This window comes from Lithobates pipiens, unplaced genomic scaffold (genome assembly GCF_037356315.1).
Source record: "Lithobates pipiens isolate NorthernLeopardFrog02 unplaced genomic scaffold, aLitPip1_a1.2 Scaffold_3, whole genome shotgun sequence".
NCBI classification, from domain to species: Eukaryota; Metazoa; Chordata; class Amphibia; order Anura; family Ranidae; genus Lithobates; species Lithobates pipiens.
The window spans coordinates 115,074,270-115,090,917 of record NW_027507790.1 but is presented as its reverse complement, the minus strand read 5'-3'; the positions used below and the strand labels follow the sequence as shown (position 1 = coordinate 115,090,917).

General features: G+C 38.6%; 1 protein-coding gene across 2 annotated transcripts in view; it reads right to left on the bottom strand.

The window, feature by feature from the left end:
- Positions 1-1,108: 1,108 nt before the first annotated feature.
- Positions 1,109-16,648, bottom strand: part of LOX (lysyl oxidase) — a 93,331-nt gene continuing 77,791 nt past the window's right edge. For both annotated transcript variants that reach the window (XM_077462212.1, XM_077462210.1), the window contains exon 7: positions 1,109-7,135. In XM_077462212.1, the coding sequence (XP_077318338.1) occupies positions 7,129-7,135 (7 nt within the window). In that variant the 3' untranslated portion in view covers positions 1,109-7,128. The remainder of the gene's footprint in view (positions 7,136-16,648) is intronic.

Sequence of the window (16,648 nt, the reverse complement as noted above, 5' to 3'; positions counted from 1 at the left end):
TTCTTTATACAGCAATATAATATGCTGAAATATGATAAATACTTTTGTGAATTTACCCCGAGGCCCTGTATGCTTTAGAATCAAAAACAGATCTATCACATTTTTTTCTACCCTGATGCTCAAAGAGAAAATATGCACGGAGCCAAATTGTTCATCTGAAAGCCCTTACGTTCTTAAGCATCAGCACTATGTAGGTAGGACAGCAACCCAGATGATGGGGCTTTCTACAGCCATGTTCTGAGAGTGCCAGAGTCTAACAATGCCCTTACTTCAGTACTAGCTTTGATGGTTATATTGGATGTCACTTTAAAAGCATTGCAAATGGTTTGTAAAGCTTGCAGTACACTTTGCTCTTCAGACAAGTGTTAAAGTGTAACTAACGCCTTTTTTTTTTTCTTTTTTTTTTAAATAGCAAAGCTGTTCTACTCACCAGCTCTGTACAATCGCATTGCACAGAGCGACCCCAATCTTCCGCTTCTTGGGTCCCCCATTGGCGATCTTGGCTACTCTTCTTCGTGTGTGTCCCCATAGCAAGCCTTTTGCTTTGGGGCTTTATCACAAGCTGTGTGCCTTTGGAGCCACACTCCCTCCCCCCACCTCCTCCACACAGCATTTGATTGACAGCCAATGGCTCCTGTTGCTGTTTGAGTCCCTGTGGGAAGAGAGGGGAGAAGAGATGCAGCGGCGCACAGCACTGGATCGTTTCTCCCCTCCCTTCCCCTTCACACAGAGAAGAGGGAGGACATTGGAATATAAAAAGTTTTTTTACCAAGCAATGCATTAAGGTTAAAAAAAAAAAGTTTTTAGCTTTAGTATCACTTTAAGGGGTAATGCAGCTTTAGATTTGTGTCACTCCTAAAATAAAAGATTGGTTGCACTTACTCTTCCACAACCTGTGCTTATATGAATATGCCCTAACTGTAATGTAGGATAACTAAACAGTTTTACAAGCTGTGGGGTAGGTTTTTATATAGATCAGGTTTTGAGAACCACGCTTTTCTGAGTTATAAAATAACAGAAATCTGACACTTTTTGGGTGCCAGAAAAATTACACACTGGCAGTCCCATGCTTCTGGTGTTTTATACACATTCATTTTGCACACGTGAAAAACTTGAAACCTTTTATTCAAGTCATTTTGACAAAAATTTGCAGGCAGGCAACACGGAGACAGCGAAGGATATAGCAATTACAAAGACATAGTCAGTGTTATAAATATAAGAGTTTTGAATGTCAGAGTTCCAAAGTTTTTTTTCAAAAAAAAGAAATGCAAAGCCAAACTGTGTTTCACAGAATCTATTGTATACATATATATTTCTCTGTTTAAGTAGCATAGGCTTCTATGGATTTAATTCAAGTTACAATTCAGCACCTTTAAAGACACTTTAATGGAAAATATATATGATGACCATTTTGTGTCTCTTCCATTATAACATTAATGTTGAGTTGACGCCACAACTTGAGAAGTTTAACACTGCTGTTTCCTGCAAAGGCTGTTTAATAATCACATAAACAAGTATTATTTCATGAAATTTGCAGTATGTGATTCAGTAAATATTGGGGTGTTGGGCAGAAGCCTTGGTCTTTTTGCGAGTGGTGAGTCTTATTCAGGCCAGAAAAATGCAGTAGGCCACAATTCCTGGTTTATCTAGCAAGAAAACTGTTATCAATGTGATTTTAATCAGTTGGATTTGTAAAATAGTGCAAATAATGGTAATGATGTGCAAAGCACAGTAACACTCATGAGGCACCCAGGATTTTCATTTGGCAGAGGAGATTTCTGACTGGTTTATACCAGTTTCGGCACTTTAAGTCCAATTCTATCATCTATGCTGTCAACAATGAAAATATGGCCTGAAGTGAGACTTGGATACCAAACGCCCTTTGAAGTAAATTCCATGCCCGTTTATAGGTGAACTTATAAATATGAAAATGATTTAAAGGTGAACTTGCAAAGAATGATGATGTTCAGAGCTCCGTAATCTACAGCAGTGGTTCTCAACCTCAGTGCTCAAGTACCCCTAGCAGGCCATGTTTTGGGAATTTCTCTTAAATAAAATAGCTGTCCAAAATACCAAGCCGTTGACTCTAAAGGAAAACCTGGCCTGTTGGTACTTGAGGACTGAGGTTGAGAACCACTGATCTACAGCAGACAGCGATAATTTACTGAGCTCCAATAGCTGAAAGACGTAATCTGATTGGTAACAAAATATTAATCTTCTTGAAGATCTCTTTACCTACCTTTTCATAAGACTTAGGACCTGTCCAGACAGGCTTTGGGCATGTGTCAATGGCATCTGTTTGACATCAGTTTGAGACCCTTTTGGGAACATTCAGAATTCATTGACAGGTGCATTTGACCACGACTTAACCCTTTGTGGGGTAAACCTTCTTGGTGCAGGAGGGGGACAAGTGAGACTATATGTTGGGAATACTATACATATTAAAGTTCGTTTTGCATCGGTAATGACATGGGTGTATGGCCGGTAAAATGTGCTTCCAGAGCATACACCTTAGGAGAGCTGGAGGTACAGAGAAAGACAAGTTTGAAGCGGTATAGCTTCTACTGATACCACAAAAGTTGTGCTTGACCTGTTTTTGTTCTTATAGTAACGTATGGGAATGCAGAACAAATTTTCCATGAGCAAAAGCCCATCAACACAGGTACATATACAAATCAGTTGGATTCCAATATTTATATTTCATGTCTCAAGCCATACTATGATTTTTATCTATATTCGATTGTAATTTTGGTCAGTAAAAAAAGAGAAAAAATCTGGGAAATTCCTGACCCCATACTGTTGCATGTTTTGTTAAGATATAAAAGAGAGCAAACTGGTTTATAGTGCACAGAAAAGGTCACATAAATGTAAATCTAGCACACTAGCAGTTTTACTACTTCTTGGCTTGAATGTTGCATAGAAGAACTATTATGTCTAGATGTGTGGCTATCAGCATTTAGAGTAAAAGTTACATTTGCATACTTTGTTTTGGGACAGGATGACCATCCCTACACACTGATTAGAGCCCATATACTGTAAATTGCATCCTAGTCTCATAGTTTAATTGTGTAATCTGATTAATACAACTTTGAAAACCCATACCATCAGCCTACTACTTATAAAATCCTAGCCATTTCAATTACAGTAGTGTCTTATCAATTCAGAATGGTTCTCTTAAATTGCTTAAATTACAAATTAAAATATTACTTTTCAGACTGGAAATAAGAATTCATCCTGACATTTGAAGCACACATGTGTACTGGTCAATGAGCCCAGTAATGGGGAGAGAATCAGTTGACACAGACACTTAGATATAACAGTCCATATGGCAAATAATTGATTGCAAGTCTTGGCCTTTATTTATAGGAAATTTGTACTGAGAGACTATGGATACTACCATTCTGAAAATGCTAGTTGCCCGACTGCTGGTTTAAGCCAATAGTTTTGAAACTATATGTGGGACAGACCTGAAACGAGTAGATATGGAGTTGTGACTTTGTAATCTGCATGCTTGTGGGTGAGCAATTCAAATCACTGAAGCCAGAGAGGTAACTAATATTTTGTAATGTCCCAGTGGCAGCAACACATATTTCTCTTTCCAAAAGTTTCCTTTAACTTTCCTCTTAACTGCATGTCAAATTGGTTCATTTGCAAATACTGTGTAAACCAGGATTTCTCTACCAAAGTTCCTAGGGGTGATTATAAAAAAATATATATTTTTACTTAGCTTGAGATACTCAAGTGTTGGGCGGCATTGGTCAAATAATCCTATTCACAATCTATTCGGTGGTCTTTCAATCCCATGTTACAGTGCGCAGTAGTATCATGTTAATTTGGTTGAATCTATTCTCCATTTCGGCATTAGGTAGGGCCAATAATTAAGTATTTATTTATTTTTTGTAAGAAAGGTGGAAGCATGGTACACTAATGTCAGCCTTTTCCTCCCAAACTGACTTAATGGAGCAAACAACCTCATATATTAGAGAGAGAGCAAAATAAACAGATGCATAGAAAAAAATGTATTCTCTATTCTGGCACAATTATTGACAATTGTTTTGGAGCGATCAGCCATTACGTTATGACCTCTGCTAGGTAACACAAATAACAATGATTATCTTGTTACAATTGCATCTGAAATTGGGTGGGCTATATTTGGCAGCAAGTGAATATGTTGACAATGAAGGTAATGTGTTGAAAGCAGAAAAATGGGCACGCATAAGCATTTGACAAGGGCCAAGTTGTAATGGCTAGACAACTCAGTCAGAACATCTACAAAACTGTAGCTCTTGTGGGATGTTCCCAGTCTGCAGTGGTCAGGAACTACCAAAAAAGCAAAACTGGGCAACAGGGTCATGGGTAGCCAGAACTCATTGATGCAAGTGGGGAGCAAAGGCTGGTCTGTCTAGTCCGACTAAATAGAAGAGCTACTGTAGTTCAAATTGCTGAAAAAAGTTAATGCTGGTTTCAATGGAAAGGTGTCAAAACATATCATCAATGCATCACAGATGGTTTCATATGGGGCCATATAACCTCAGACCAGACAGGGTGCCCAAATTGCTAACCCATGTCCAAAGCCAAAAAGACCTATAATGGGCACATGAGCAATGGAAGAAGGTAGCCTGATCTGATGAGTTCAAGAATAGTTTGAGGAACACTACAATCAGTTTGAGGTATTGACTTGGCCTGCAAATTCTCCAGATCTCATTCCAATTGAGCATCTGTGGGGTGGGTGCTGGAAAAGCACGTCCCATCTATGGAGGCCCTGATGCCTTGTTGCCATCAGAATACCTGCCGAGGTCTTCTGAAGCCCATGCCTCAACAGATTATGGGGGGTGTCATAATGTCATGGCTAATCGGTGTATCTCTACCATTTACTGATCATGCTAACATGAAGATGTAATAATATTATGCAGGGGTTACTTGAGACCTAAGAATTCGTTAAAATATGCCCCCCATGGTTTGATAAAGGCTAATATAAACAGTCCGCTACCCATTTACACATCATGCAATTGAAAATTTGTGCTCTGAACTTTAAATATGACTGGTTGTCAAATAAAAATCTAATTTTGTTATGTATCACCACCTTAGCAGTTTATATTAAACGCACATGAAGGTTTAATTGATAAATCATAGTTTTTGTTTTGTTTTTTCATACAATTCAAACTGCAAAATTCAAGTTCTCCATCAAGTAGAATAATATATGTGCTACTTTTATAGCTGAATGCAATGTGAAAGCATTGTTTATTTTTTTAGGGCTATGATCAATGAACAACTAACCCAATTTAAAGCAACAGGAAAGTTAAAATTACAACTTTGTTTATTTAAAGTGTATCTAAAAGCAAATCTTTGCATTTTTATTTTAACTTTGGATAGGGAATGGTAGAAAAAAATACTAGTGTTTTTTTGGGGGGTTTTTTATGCGCTGCCTATGAGTCTTTGATAAGTTTTCACCCCTTCTTGTCCTTGTCCTGTAACACAACAGAAAGTGACATAAAATCTCCTCTGAGCCAGTTGCCCTTGGGACAAATGGTTTAGCTCCTGTTCTTGTGGCAGCTGTAAAATTGTGTTGTCTTGTGACTTTCTGCCCCTGAGACATTGCCCCAGAGCAGGGACTTGGCAATAAAAACCTCACCAGGGTTTTAATACTTTCCCAGTCTATTTTAAACTTTTTAAAACTAGCAGGGTGGATTTACCAGAACTGAAGGACACGGAATTTGTACAGCTGTACATTGTAACCAATCGGCTTCTAACTTCTGTTTATTCAGTTAAAGTGTAACTCCACTTTTGTTGAGAAAAAAAACATTCCCCTCTGGGTGATCTATGTACATTGCAAGGATTATAACAACCTTTGTTGCATATTCCTACCTTTTTGTTATTCTGAAGAAATAAATGTGTGTTGTCTGTCTCCCTTGGCCAAGTGAGTTTAATGTGAGTGGTTTCATAATTATCAGTCAGCTGTGGCAGCTGCAGGGCACTAATGAGGAAAGCTGCTGGGCCTGCATCCCTTTTGAAGTGTTGCTATTGGAAATATCTTACCAAAAATTACATTTTTGTTGCAGGGGATGCCTGAACTCTGACTTACATCTTAAGCAGACTTCTGGGGAAATCAGTGAGCCGATCACACAAACAGGAAATTATGTTTCTGGGGAGTGGTCAGTACACATTCTGTGTACAGAACAACTCCATGTAGCTATATTGCTTTGCATTTATAGAAAATTATAATGGTTGCAGATTGAAAAGTAAAGGTAATTTTTAATAACATTCAATTACAATATGACTTGTATCACAATTGTATATGCTATAGATTTTTTTTTCGTTATTTGCTTCTTTTTTTTTTTTCCCCCAGGACAGTGAAGTTACCCCTTAAGCTTTTACCATAATACCTAGAAGCTGATTGGTTACTATGCACAGTTGCACCAGATTGTGTGCTCATGCTTTGAAATCCTTTAAAAAAAAATGAACACTGAAGGCATCTTCTAGTATGCAATATTTTACTTACAAAAGCTGGGAAAATATTAGGCTACACAGCTTTCTAAAAAAAAAAAGAAAAAAATGCTGCAATGCCAAAATACCCCAACATTTATACACTTTTTAACATACATGTTTGCAAATGGCATTACAGGTATTGTTATGTTTATCTTCGTTTTTAAGTTTATGAGCCTTTTAAAGTGCTATTCACATTTTCCAACCTGTGCTAATTTTAATTTAACACACTTTCATGTTTATTTTCATTCATCTCTGTATATCTAGCTTCATTCCTGTATACAAGTCTTCCCAATACCACAACTGCACCTCAATCTGGTTTCAAAGACTCAGGCTCAGAGCTGATAAAATATTATGTATGATTACACTACACACTATTTGTATAGTGCTTAATTTTTGTGCGCCTGTTTCCCTTTGCATGCCAAGTGTCTGGACCAGGAGAACATAACATTATTCATACACATATCCAAATAATCTAGATGCAATACAAATAACAGTGCCAACTTTGTTACACATGGTTAAAATCCAGGTATGGTCTTGTCAAAGTCCATATGCTTCCATTGAAAAGTGTTTACATCCAATCGAATCGAACGACTTATGAACTCCATAACGCATTGCATCTTTAAATGGTCTTTTCATTGCAGTTTAATAACTGTGAAGAGAAATAACGGATTACTTTGCAATACTGTTATTGCACACTTGACAAGCAGTCTGGAAATTGCACACTTGACAAACTGTCTGGAATTTGTACAACTTGTTGAATAAAGTAAGTAACATGTCGCTAGGGGCTTGGCATCAGGACCATGTGTGTTTAAACAAGCAGCAAGGCTGTTTTTCAGATTATGGAAACTATCTGGCAAAATGCAGCACAAACTGATCAAATTGAATTCTTTTTGATCCAAATGGAAACTTGCAAGGCACAACTATGCAAGAGTAATGATTCCGATCTTGCCAGCAGGCACGCTCATTTTGAAGACACTGGCTTTGTTCATGGAAATCAGACTTACAAAATATGAGCTGTACTTACACGTTGTCCATTTTTGGGGCATGTTGTACCTATGCTTATAACACCTTGGTGTTGATAACTGGTAAATTCGCTATAATAGTCTACTTATTATTATGAAGTATATCTAAACAAGATGATTACTTTGCACTTTAGCCCTCTTTACTCTATTTTCTGATAGCCAGGAACAGCAAATTGGTTTCATGGACCTGTTATTGATATTTCTATCAACTTTTTTTTTTTTTTATACCTACTACCCCTAAGCTTTCATATTTAATGGCTGTTGTCTCCATTTACCTTATTGAACGAAGTTTGTTGTATTACAAGTTGTAAATATGAATTTTTAGTGTTTTCATCAATCCTCATTAACACTTTTCTGATGATGTTTATCCCTTGAAACATTGTTGACCACAGTAAATGCAAACGGCAAGCAAGGATTACAGAGCAGTTATTTGCACCAGTTTTGATGTCTGATAATTGATATTTGGCTTGGTTATAGCATTCGTTCACCTTTATTTTATCTATCATTTGTGTGCAACTGGAAAAAAAATTACCTATTTGTTGCATGAGTTACATTTTTTTTCTCTCTGTGAAAAGTGAAACTGAGGTAGTAAGATGGGCTAGTTCTTTCTCGAGTAAAACAGTGGTTTTCTTTTTATTTTACTGTTGTTTAAAAGGGAGTATTACCGCTTATCCCCACACTCATGTAATTTGCGTAGGAGGTGCAATTGCAGCTTTTTCTTTCAGCTCCATAAGCTAGTGATATCTTGCATCACAAAAAAGACATTGATTTTAGTACTGTAAAGTAAATATAAAAATTGTGGTACAGTGGTTTTAACTTTAGGGGTCTATTTATAAATGATTTTACACAAACTTCACCCAGGATTTGCGAATTTTTCCAACTGAATTTTATCTGAATCTTGGATAAAAATTGTCTGAATTTTGGGTACAAACATTTCTAAATACACCCCTTAGTATCTCTATAGGCAAACCTTTTTTATGTCAGCAATTTTGGATACAGTAGGGAATGATATTTTCTTTGTCGCTGTGTCTCATTTGATATAATTATTTTTGCTTCTTGTCTGGGAGACACAACAGGGAGTCTGAGAAATCTCTACAAGTAATAATGTTCCCATCAGACCTTTGCACTCCATTGCAGAGATGGGCTTCCAATGCAGAACATGGGCCAAAAGCCAAACCTGCAGCATTTTTAATACAGCACAACCCACGTGCTGTGCGATTTACTGTAGTGTACTTGTATGCTAGAGCGCCATTAGTGTATATAAAAGAAAATTGTAAATTGTTTTGCAAAAATGCATTTCAGACCATAATTTGCACATCTATATATATATATATATATATATATATATATATATATATATATATATATATATAGGACAGATGTATTCATTCCATGTGTAAGCGTTATATAATCCTTTTGGAGCCAGACCATTCGATTCTTATATTCATAGCACATAGCATAGCCTCAGTCTGTGAGCACTACTAGGACTGATATAGATTTGTGATGTGAATTCTCTCTTTAATATCCAGTGGCACATAGATAACAAAGCCAGGCCTTGCTCTTAAGCCCAAGTTTTCTAGAGCCAGTTTATATCTTTCTAGCTGTTGACTTCATGATGTGGGCTTGCACAGGTTAGGAATCCTGAAGAAACCAAAGTAATTTTGCATAAGGTACATCCACCTCATATGTAATAGCAAAGGTTTGAACAATATAGTTTAAAACTGTCTGTTGCTCAAAGGATTCAGGCTGGGTGTTTCTGCATCCAATTCACATTACAGGAGATTAAGACTGGCTCTCTATGGAGCCGGTTCACATAACTCCGCTGCAGCAGCGGAGGACAGGGACACACTGGACACCCTGCTGCAAGCCGCATTCGGCAGTAGTGTGAACCCAGCCTTAAACTGAAGAACAGCAAACCGTTTCTGAAAAATAAAAGTGCCTTTGCCAAGATTTCAGCTGCAAAAGGGCTGTAATCTGGCTACTAAAAGATGGGCTAAAGCCTTTTCATCTTAATTTGGTGAAATTATACATTCAATGTCTATGTGCTATCTGTGCCATGACTATAACTACTAAGACAGACATTCTTTCTTCAATAACAGTTTTTTCAGAGGTCAGAAATGTATTTCCTGCAGTTGACAAAAAATTGCCTCCACCCACTGAAATCCTGCAGTCTTAGTTAAACTACTGAAATCCAGCATCTACTTTTGTCTATTGCTTGATATGTCCTTAAACAGGCAGCTGGTTATGGGCAATTTTAGTTGCACATTTGTTTGCTTGTGTGCTTTTGCTCATAGAATGGTGAAGTTTTTGAGCAAGGCTCATGTCAGGCCTTCAAGATCCAATCATTTTTACTATTTTTACCTCGCATGTCTACCTGTGAAAAGAAAGTGGTATTAAACCCAAAAGCAAACCATGTTTAAAATTGCAGATTACCAATTATTGGATGTGGTGGCTGTGCATTTGTTTATTTTAGGCTTTTTTCCTTTATTTTCACCTGGTGATCTAGCCAGCAAGTCTGTTATTTTTAAACTTACTTTAACAGACCAAGCTGTTCAGATAAAGTGGCAGTTAGAAGTTTGAGACAACCCATTTGCCGCTGACAGGGTAGCTAGCCAGAGTCTGCTATTGACTTATGTGAAACCTTTTTCCTGGCCTACCTTAGACCAGTATATATTGTGCTAACTCTGCCCCCTGAACTCACAGGACCACTTTTTCCTAGTACGATAAAAAGAACGCCATTCTCATTATTTATTTATTTTGGTCGTTGCTCCAGGCCACCTGTATTTGTATTGGCATTATGCTTGAAGGCCTTCACAGCGATTTACTTGCCAGAGAAAAAGAATCCGTTGGCAGACCAGTTCATCAGAGTGTTTCCCCATTGACAATGGTGGCTCAACAAAAGATATCTGAAACGTATCTGTAGGCAGTGAGGAACACTATCGATCTAATGGCGCGTTAAATGCTCAACTCGCTATGTTTGCAGTAAGATACAGATTCCAGGAAGAGGTAGTGCAGGATGTGTTTACAATCTTGGTTCCGATCTCGACTTTTATCATCTACTGGCATCATATGGGCAGAAGTTCCTATAATTGATTGGTTTATGCAAGCAGCTTTCTATATACAACCTCCTAGGAGAAGTTTGCTTCCATCTTAGAGCTCTCACACAACAGCCATTTAGTCCAGTGAAAAGCTGTTCTTTATTTCTACAGCTGAAAGTCGTATTTCTTACACCCCATTACTTCGGCTAGAAGGGTTTTTGAGGTTGCCCCATAGTCATACAAAGAACCTTTTTGTATTCTTGTTCCAGACAAAATAATTTTGTGCCCATGTCCTCAGTTGCATTCTAAAGTAGTCCAGGGATTTCATGATAATTAGGAAACCGTTCTTCCAAGTTTTCTGCAGAAATTGGTACCTTCGCAACAAGAAGACTTCAATTGTTTGGACGTGGTGAAACTACTATCGGTCTATATGGACAGTTTTTTGTTTTGCCAACGGAAAGGCGAGATAGTTTCTTCTAGAATATCTTCATGGATTTTGAATGTCATATCAGTGGCTTATGTGAATCGGAGCTTAACTCCAGCGGCTGAAGTGCAAGCTCATTCTACTAGAGGGGTGGCAACACCTTGGGGAGCCTGTGTCAAGGTGTCTGAAGATGACATGTTCTACTTTTGTACACCACTACAGGTTCGATATGGCATTGAAAAGCTCGGTATGCATTGACTCTTCAGTAGTCTAAGTAGTTTTACAGAGTAAATAAACAGGGCAGTGCATCTTGGCTGTGTTTTCTATTCCTGAGTATGACTTTGTTTTTCCCCTCACAGGTGATTAGCTAGTTATGTCCCTGTGTATGCTGTTTCATTTGGGTACAGTGTTGCATGACCGCATAATTGTCATTCAAAGTGTGAGCTTTGAATATTCAGCACTGAAAGCTGAATATTGGCATGGGACGGATGGGGATATAAGTGCCCAGTAAGCAAGTGGTTAAGACTTGAAGTGTTTTACTGGCTGGATCACCAGGTGAAACAAAGGGGGGAAAAGCCTAAAAAAATAAAACAAATGCAGCCACCACATCTAAGGATGGGTAGGCTGCAATAAATTACATTTTTGTTTTTGGGTTTGATGTTCTCTGCAGGAAAGAAATTGCAGAAAAAAAAACGAAAAGGGAAAACCACAGGCCTCGTTCCTGAAACAGTAGGCAGAAATAACTGGCTTGCCTATAGCAGAAAGGGGGTTTATACCAGTTAGGATTCGCCCATAGGCGGTGCTGTGTTCTTTTTCTGCCTAGTGTCCTACTCCTATAGGTGGGCACTATAAACCCTATGATTATAAATAGAAAATCATGTCCGTCAGTTAACAAGAGAAATAATTGTTTTTGGGTTCAATACTGAATTCAATTTTACCCTGTGATTAGAATTACTAGCTTAATATAAATCCACCCAATACACACTCACTGGCCACTTTATTAGGTACACCTGCTCAATTGCTTGGTAACACAAATTGCTAATCAACAAGTCAATGCATACAGAGCCTTGAAAAAGTATTCACACACCTTGAAATTTTCCACATTTTGTCATGTTGCCATCAAAAACGTAACTGTATCTTGTTGGGATTGTATGTGCTAGACCAACACAAAATGGCACACAATTGTGAAGTGGAAGGAAAATGATAAATAGTTTTAATTTTTTTTTACAAATATGTGAAAAGTGTAGCGAGCATTTGTATTCAGCCCTCTGAGTCAATACTTTATTGAACCACCTTTCGCTCCAATTACAGCTGCAAGTCTTTTTGAGTATGTCTCTACCACCTTTGCACATCTAGAGAGTGACATTTTTGCCCATTCTTCTTTGCAAAATAGCTCAAGCTCTGTCATGTTGGACAGAGAACATCTGTGAACAGCAATTTTCGAGTCTGGCCTCAGATTCTCAATTGATTTTAGGTCTGGCCTTTGACTGGTCCATTCTAACACATGAATATGCTTTGATCTAAACCATTCCATTGTAGCTCTGGCTGTATGTTTAGGCTCGTTGTCCTGCTGGAAGGTGAACCTCTGCCCCAGTTCCATGCCTTTTGCAGACTCTAACAGGTTTTCTTCTAAGATTGTACTTTATTTGGCTCCATCCATCTTCCGATCAACTCTGACCAGCTTCCCTGTCCCTGCTGAAGAAAAGCATCCCCAAAACATGATGTTGCCACCATCATGTTTCACGGTGGGGATGGTGTACTCATGGTGATGTGCAGTCTGTTTTCCACCACACATAGCATTTTGCTTTATAGTGGAAGTAAACTCCCCTATCATTTTCAGCCAAGGAAGCTGCCATCTTTGCCGATGTTTAATCTTCAACTGCTATGGTGCTGCACATGTGATTCGTTATGACACCAGCCATTGGATGGTTTGATAGTTTGGCTGAGAGCACAGCCAATGTGCAGTTAGGATTCCCGGCATGCCTTTTTTTTAACTGTTTAAATCGATGGGTTTACTTCCACTTTAAGGCCAAAAAGTTTAGTCTTGGTCCCATCAGACCACCTTCTTCCACATGTTTGCTGTGTCCCCCACATGGCTTCTTGCAAACTGCAAATGGGATTTCTTATGGTTTTCTTTCAACAATGGCTTTCTACTTGCCACTCTTCCATAAAAGCCAGATTTGTGGAGTGCACGACTAATAGTTGTCCTGTGGACAGGTTCTACCACCTAAACTGTGGATCCCTGCAGCTCCTCCAGAGTTACCATGGACCTCTTGGCTGCTTCTCTGATTAATGCTCTCCTTGCCCGGCCTATCAGTTTAGGTGGACAGCCATGTCTTGATAGGTTTGCAGTTGTGCAATACTCTTTCCATGTTCGGATGATGGATTGAACAAAGCTTGTAATATTTTTTTTATAACAGCCCTGCTTTAAATTTCTCCACAACTTTATCTGTGACCTACGAAAAATATGTACCAATAATGGCGCCCTATGGGGATGAGAACATATAGCAAACAGCTGCCCCTTTAAAAGTGAACTAATCACTAAAATGTTAAAATATTGAAATTAAGGATTTGGCGATATGCATGTTCATAAAAAACATTGCACAAAGAATAAATATATAGTGCATCAAACCTAAATGTGCACACTAATGAAATAAATTGTCATAAAAGCAAGGAAAAAGTCCATAAGTGATAAATCCCAACTCCAAATCAAATTGCTCTGAGATAAAACTTCTAGTTCTTTCGCCACGAGTTCTCAGTATGAAGATGGCCACTCACCAGAGATATTTGACCCCTTTTTACAGGACTGTCAAATGCTTTTGGAACACTAGATTGGTTCCGCTAATACCGTATTTGCTGGCGTATAAGGCGGCTGGGCATATAAGACGACCCCCTAGTCTTCCATTTAAAATGTTGGAGTTGTGCTATACTTGCCATATAAGACAACCCCCTTCTCACCAATCTGTCAGCCTGCTGGATGTGTGGTAATGGCGTATATGCAGTAGTTTCGTGTAAACACTGCCTCACAGTGTACCGCGCTAAGCCAATCACGGCGAGCAATGTATTCTGTTAATGAATACAAAGCCTGCTCGGATTGGCAGGGGCTGTAACATCATCAGCCCGCGCCTCTGACTCTCAAAGCCAATCGGAGCAGGCTACCGTATGTAGCCTGCTCGGATTGGCAGAGGTGGTTACTCCAATCCAAGCAGGCTTTGTTTTCACTAATAGAATACATTGCTTGCCGGAATTGGCTAAGCAGTGTATACTGTATATATACAGTATTACCGCACATTCAGCAAGCATCCAGAGGGCTGTCATCCAGCGGGCGGCTTGCATATAAAACGACCCCTGCTTTATACCCGGTGTATAAGACGACCCCCGTTTTCTTTTAGTGTAAAAGGTCATCTTATACGCCGGAAAATACGGTAGCATAAATCCACTCCAATGGTCACTCACGATGGAACTAGGATGTAAAAAAATGACTCCACAGGAGACACGGATAAAAGTCTCATAGTATAGTAATTTTTAATAAATTAAAATAAAAACAAATAGCAGTTACGTTGAAGTGCCTGGCCTGGCACTAGGTATGAGTCAGCTAATCCCCTGGGGTGTGTTCCATGTCTCGCTTGGTATGGGTTATCAAGTTAGGACCCAGAATGACAGATTCTTCACTCCGACATATGTTTCGCTGTGATTGGCATCTTCAGGAAGTGACATAACGCCACTTCCTGCTTGCTTTTATGTGAATGGGAAGGCTTCTATTGGTGAGGCTCCTTCAAAATGGAGGAGAGGATGAAAATGTGATACAGAATCTGCCTCTCGGGAGCGAAGATGCACACATGCTGCCCACATCGCACATTAATAGCCAACCATAAAACCAAATCAGTTAATTGACTAATATATAAAAAAAATCATAATCAACAATCACCTATAAAGTGATGGGTAAATTAAAAAAAATTCATAATCAACAATCGCCTACAAAGTGATGGGTAAATATATTAGTGGATGGATGGAATTTAGAACTAAATGAGTTCAGATTGGCACATTAAAGATTGAAGGAAATAATTAGGACAGCACAGTCTTGTGAATATACATATGGCCAAAATTAGCAATGCACCCATGCCTAAAATAATCAAATAAAAAAGGTAATAATCAAATATACAAAAGATGCAAAGGACTTCTTTATCCCTGACCTGTCTGATGTGTTCCTTGGACTTCATGATGCTGTTTGTTCATGAAGGTTCTCTAACAAACCTCTGAGGGCTTCACAGAACATCTGTATTTATACTGAGATTAAATTGCACACAGGTGGGACTCTATTTACTAATTATGTGACTTCTGAAGGCAATTGGTTCCACTAGATTTTAGTTAGTGTTATCAGAGTAAAGGGGGCCGAATACAAATGCATTCCAAACTTTTCACATATTTATTTGTAAAAGATGTTGAAAACCATTTGTCATTTTTCCTTCACTTCACAATTATGTGCCACTTTGTGTTGGTCTACTACATAAAATCCCAATAAAATAAATTTTTAAGTTTTTGGTTGTCAGGGGTATGAATACTTTTTCAAGGCACTGTATGTGGTGAAAACAACTTGTTAAAGTTCAAACCGAGCATCAGAATGGGGAAGAAAGGGGATTTACTTTAAGTGACTTTAAACGTGGCATAGTTGTTGGTACCAGGCGGGCTGGCCTGAGTATTTCAAAAACTGCTGATCTTCTGGGATTTTCATCTCTAGGTTTTACAGAGAATGATTAGAAAAAAAAAAAAAAGTATCCAGTAAACGGTAGTTGTGTGGACACAAATGGCCAGACTGGTTTGAGATGATAGAAAGGCAACAGTAACTCATTACTCTTTACAACCAAGGTATGCAGAATACCATCTCTGAATGCATAACACATCGAACCTTGAAGAAGATGTGCTACAGTAGCAGAAGATTCACACGAGGTGCCACTCCTTTCAGCTAAGAACAGGAAACTAAGGCTACAATTCGCATGGGCCCACCAAAATTGGACAATAGAAGATTGGAAAAACGTTGCCTTGTCTGATGAATCTCGATTTCAGCTGCAACGTTCAGATGGTAGGGTCAGAATTTTGCATAAACAACAAGAAAGCATGGTTCCATTCTGCCTTGTTTTAACAGTTCAGGCTGGTGGTGGTGGTGGCCTAATGATATGGGGGATATTTTCTTGGTACACTTTGGACCCCTTAGTACCAATTGAGAATCATTTAAACAGCAAGGCCTACCTGAGTATTGTTGCTGACCATGTCCATTCCTTTATGACTACATTGTACTGATCTTCTGATGGCTACTTCCAGCAGAATAATGCACCATGTCACAAAGCTCAAATCTTCTCAAACTGGTTTCTTGAACATGACAATGAGGTCACTGTTCTCCAATGGCCTCCACAGTCACCAGATCTCAGTCCAATAGAGCACCTTTGGAATGTGATGGAAGATTTGTGGGAGATTCGCATCATAGATGTGCAGCCCACAAATCTGCAGCAACTGTATGACAGCATCATGTCAATATGGACCAAAATCTCAGGAATGTTTCCAACACCTTGTTGAATCTATGCCACGAAGAATTAAGGCAGTTCTGAAGGCAAAAGGTGGTCCAACTCAGTATTAGCAAGGTGTACCTAATAAAGTGGCCGGTGTGTGTATATATAATATAT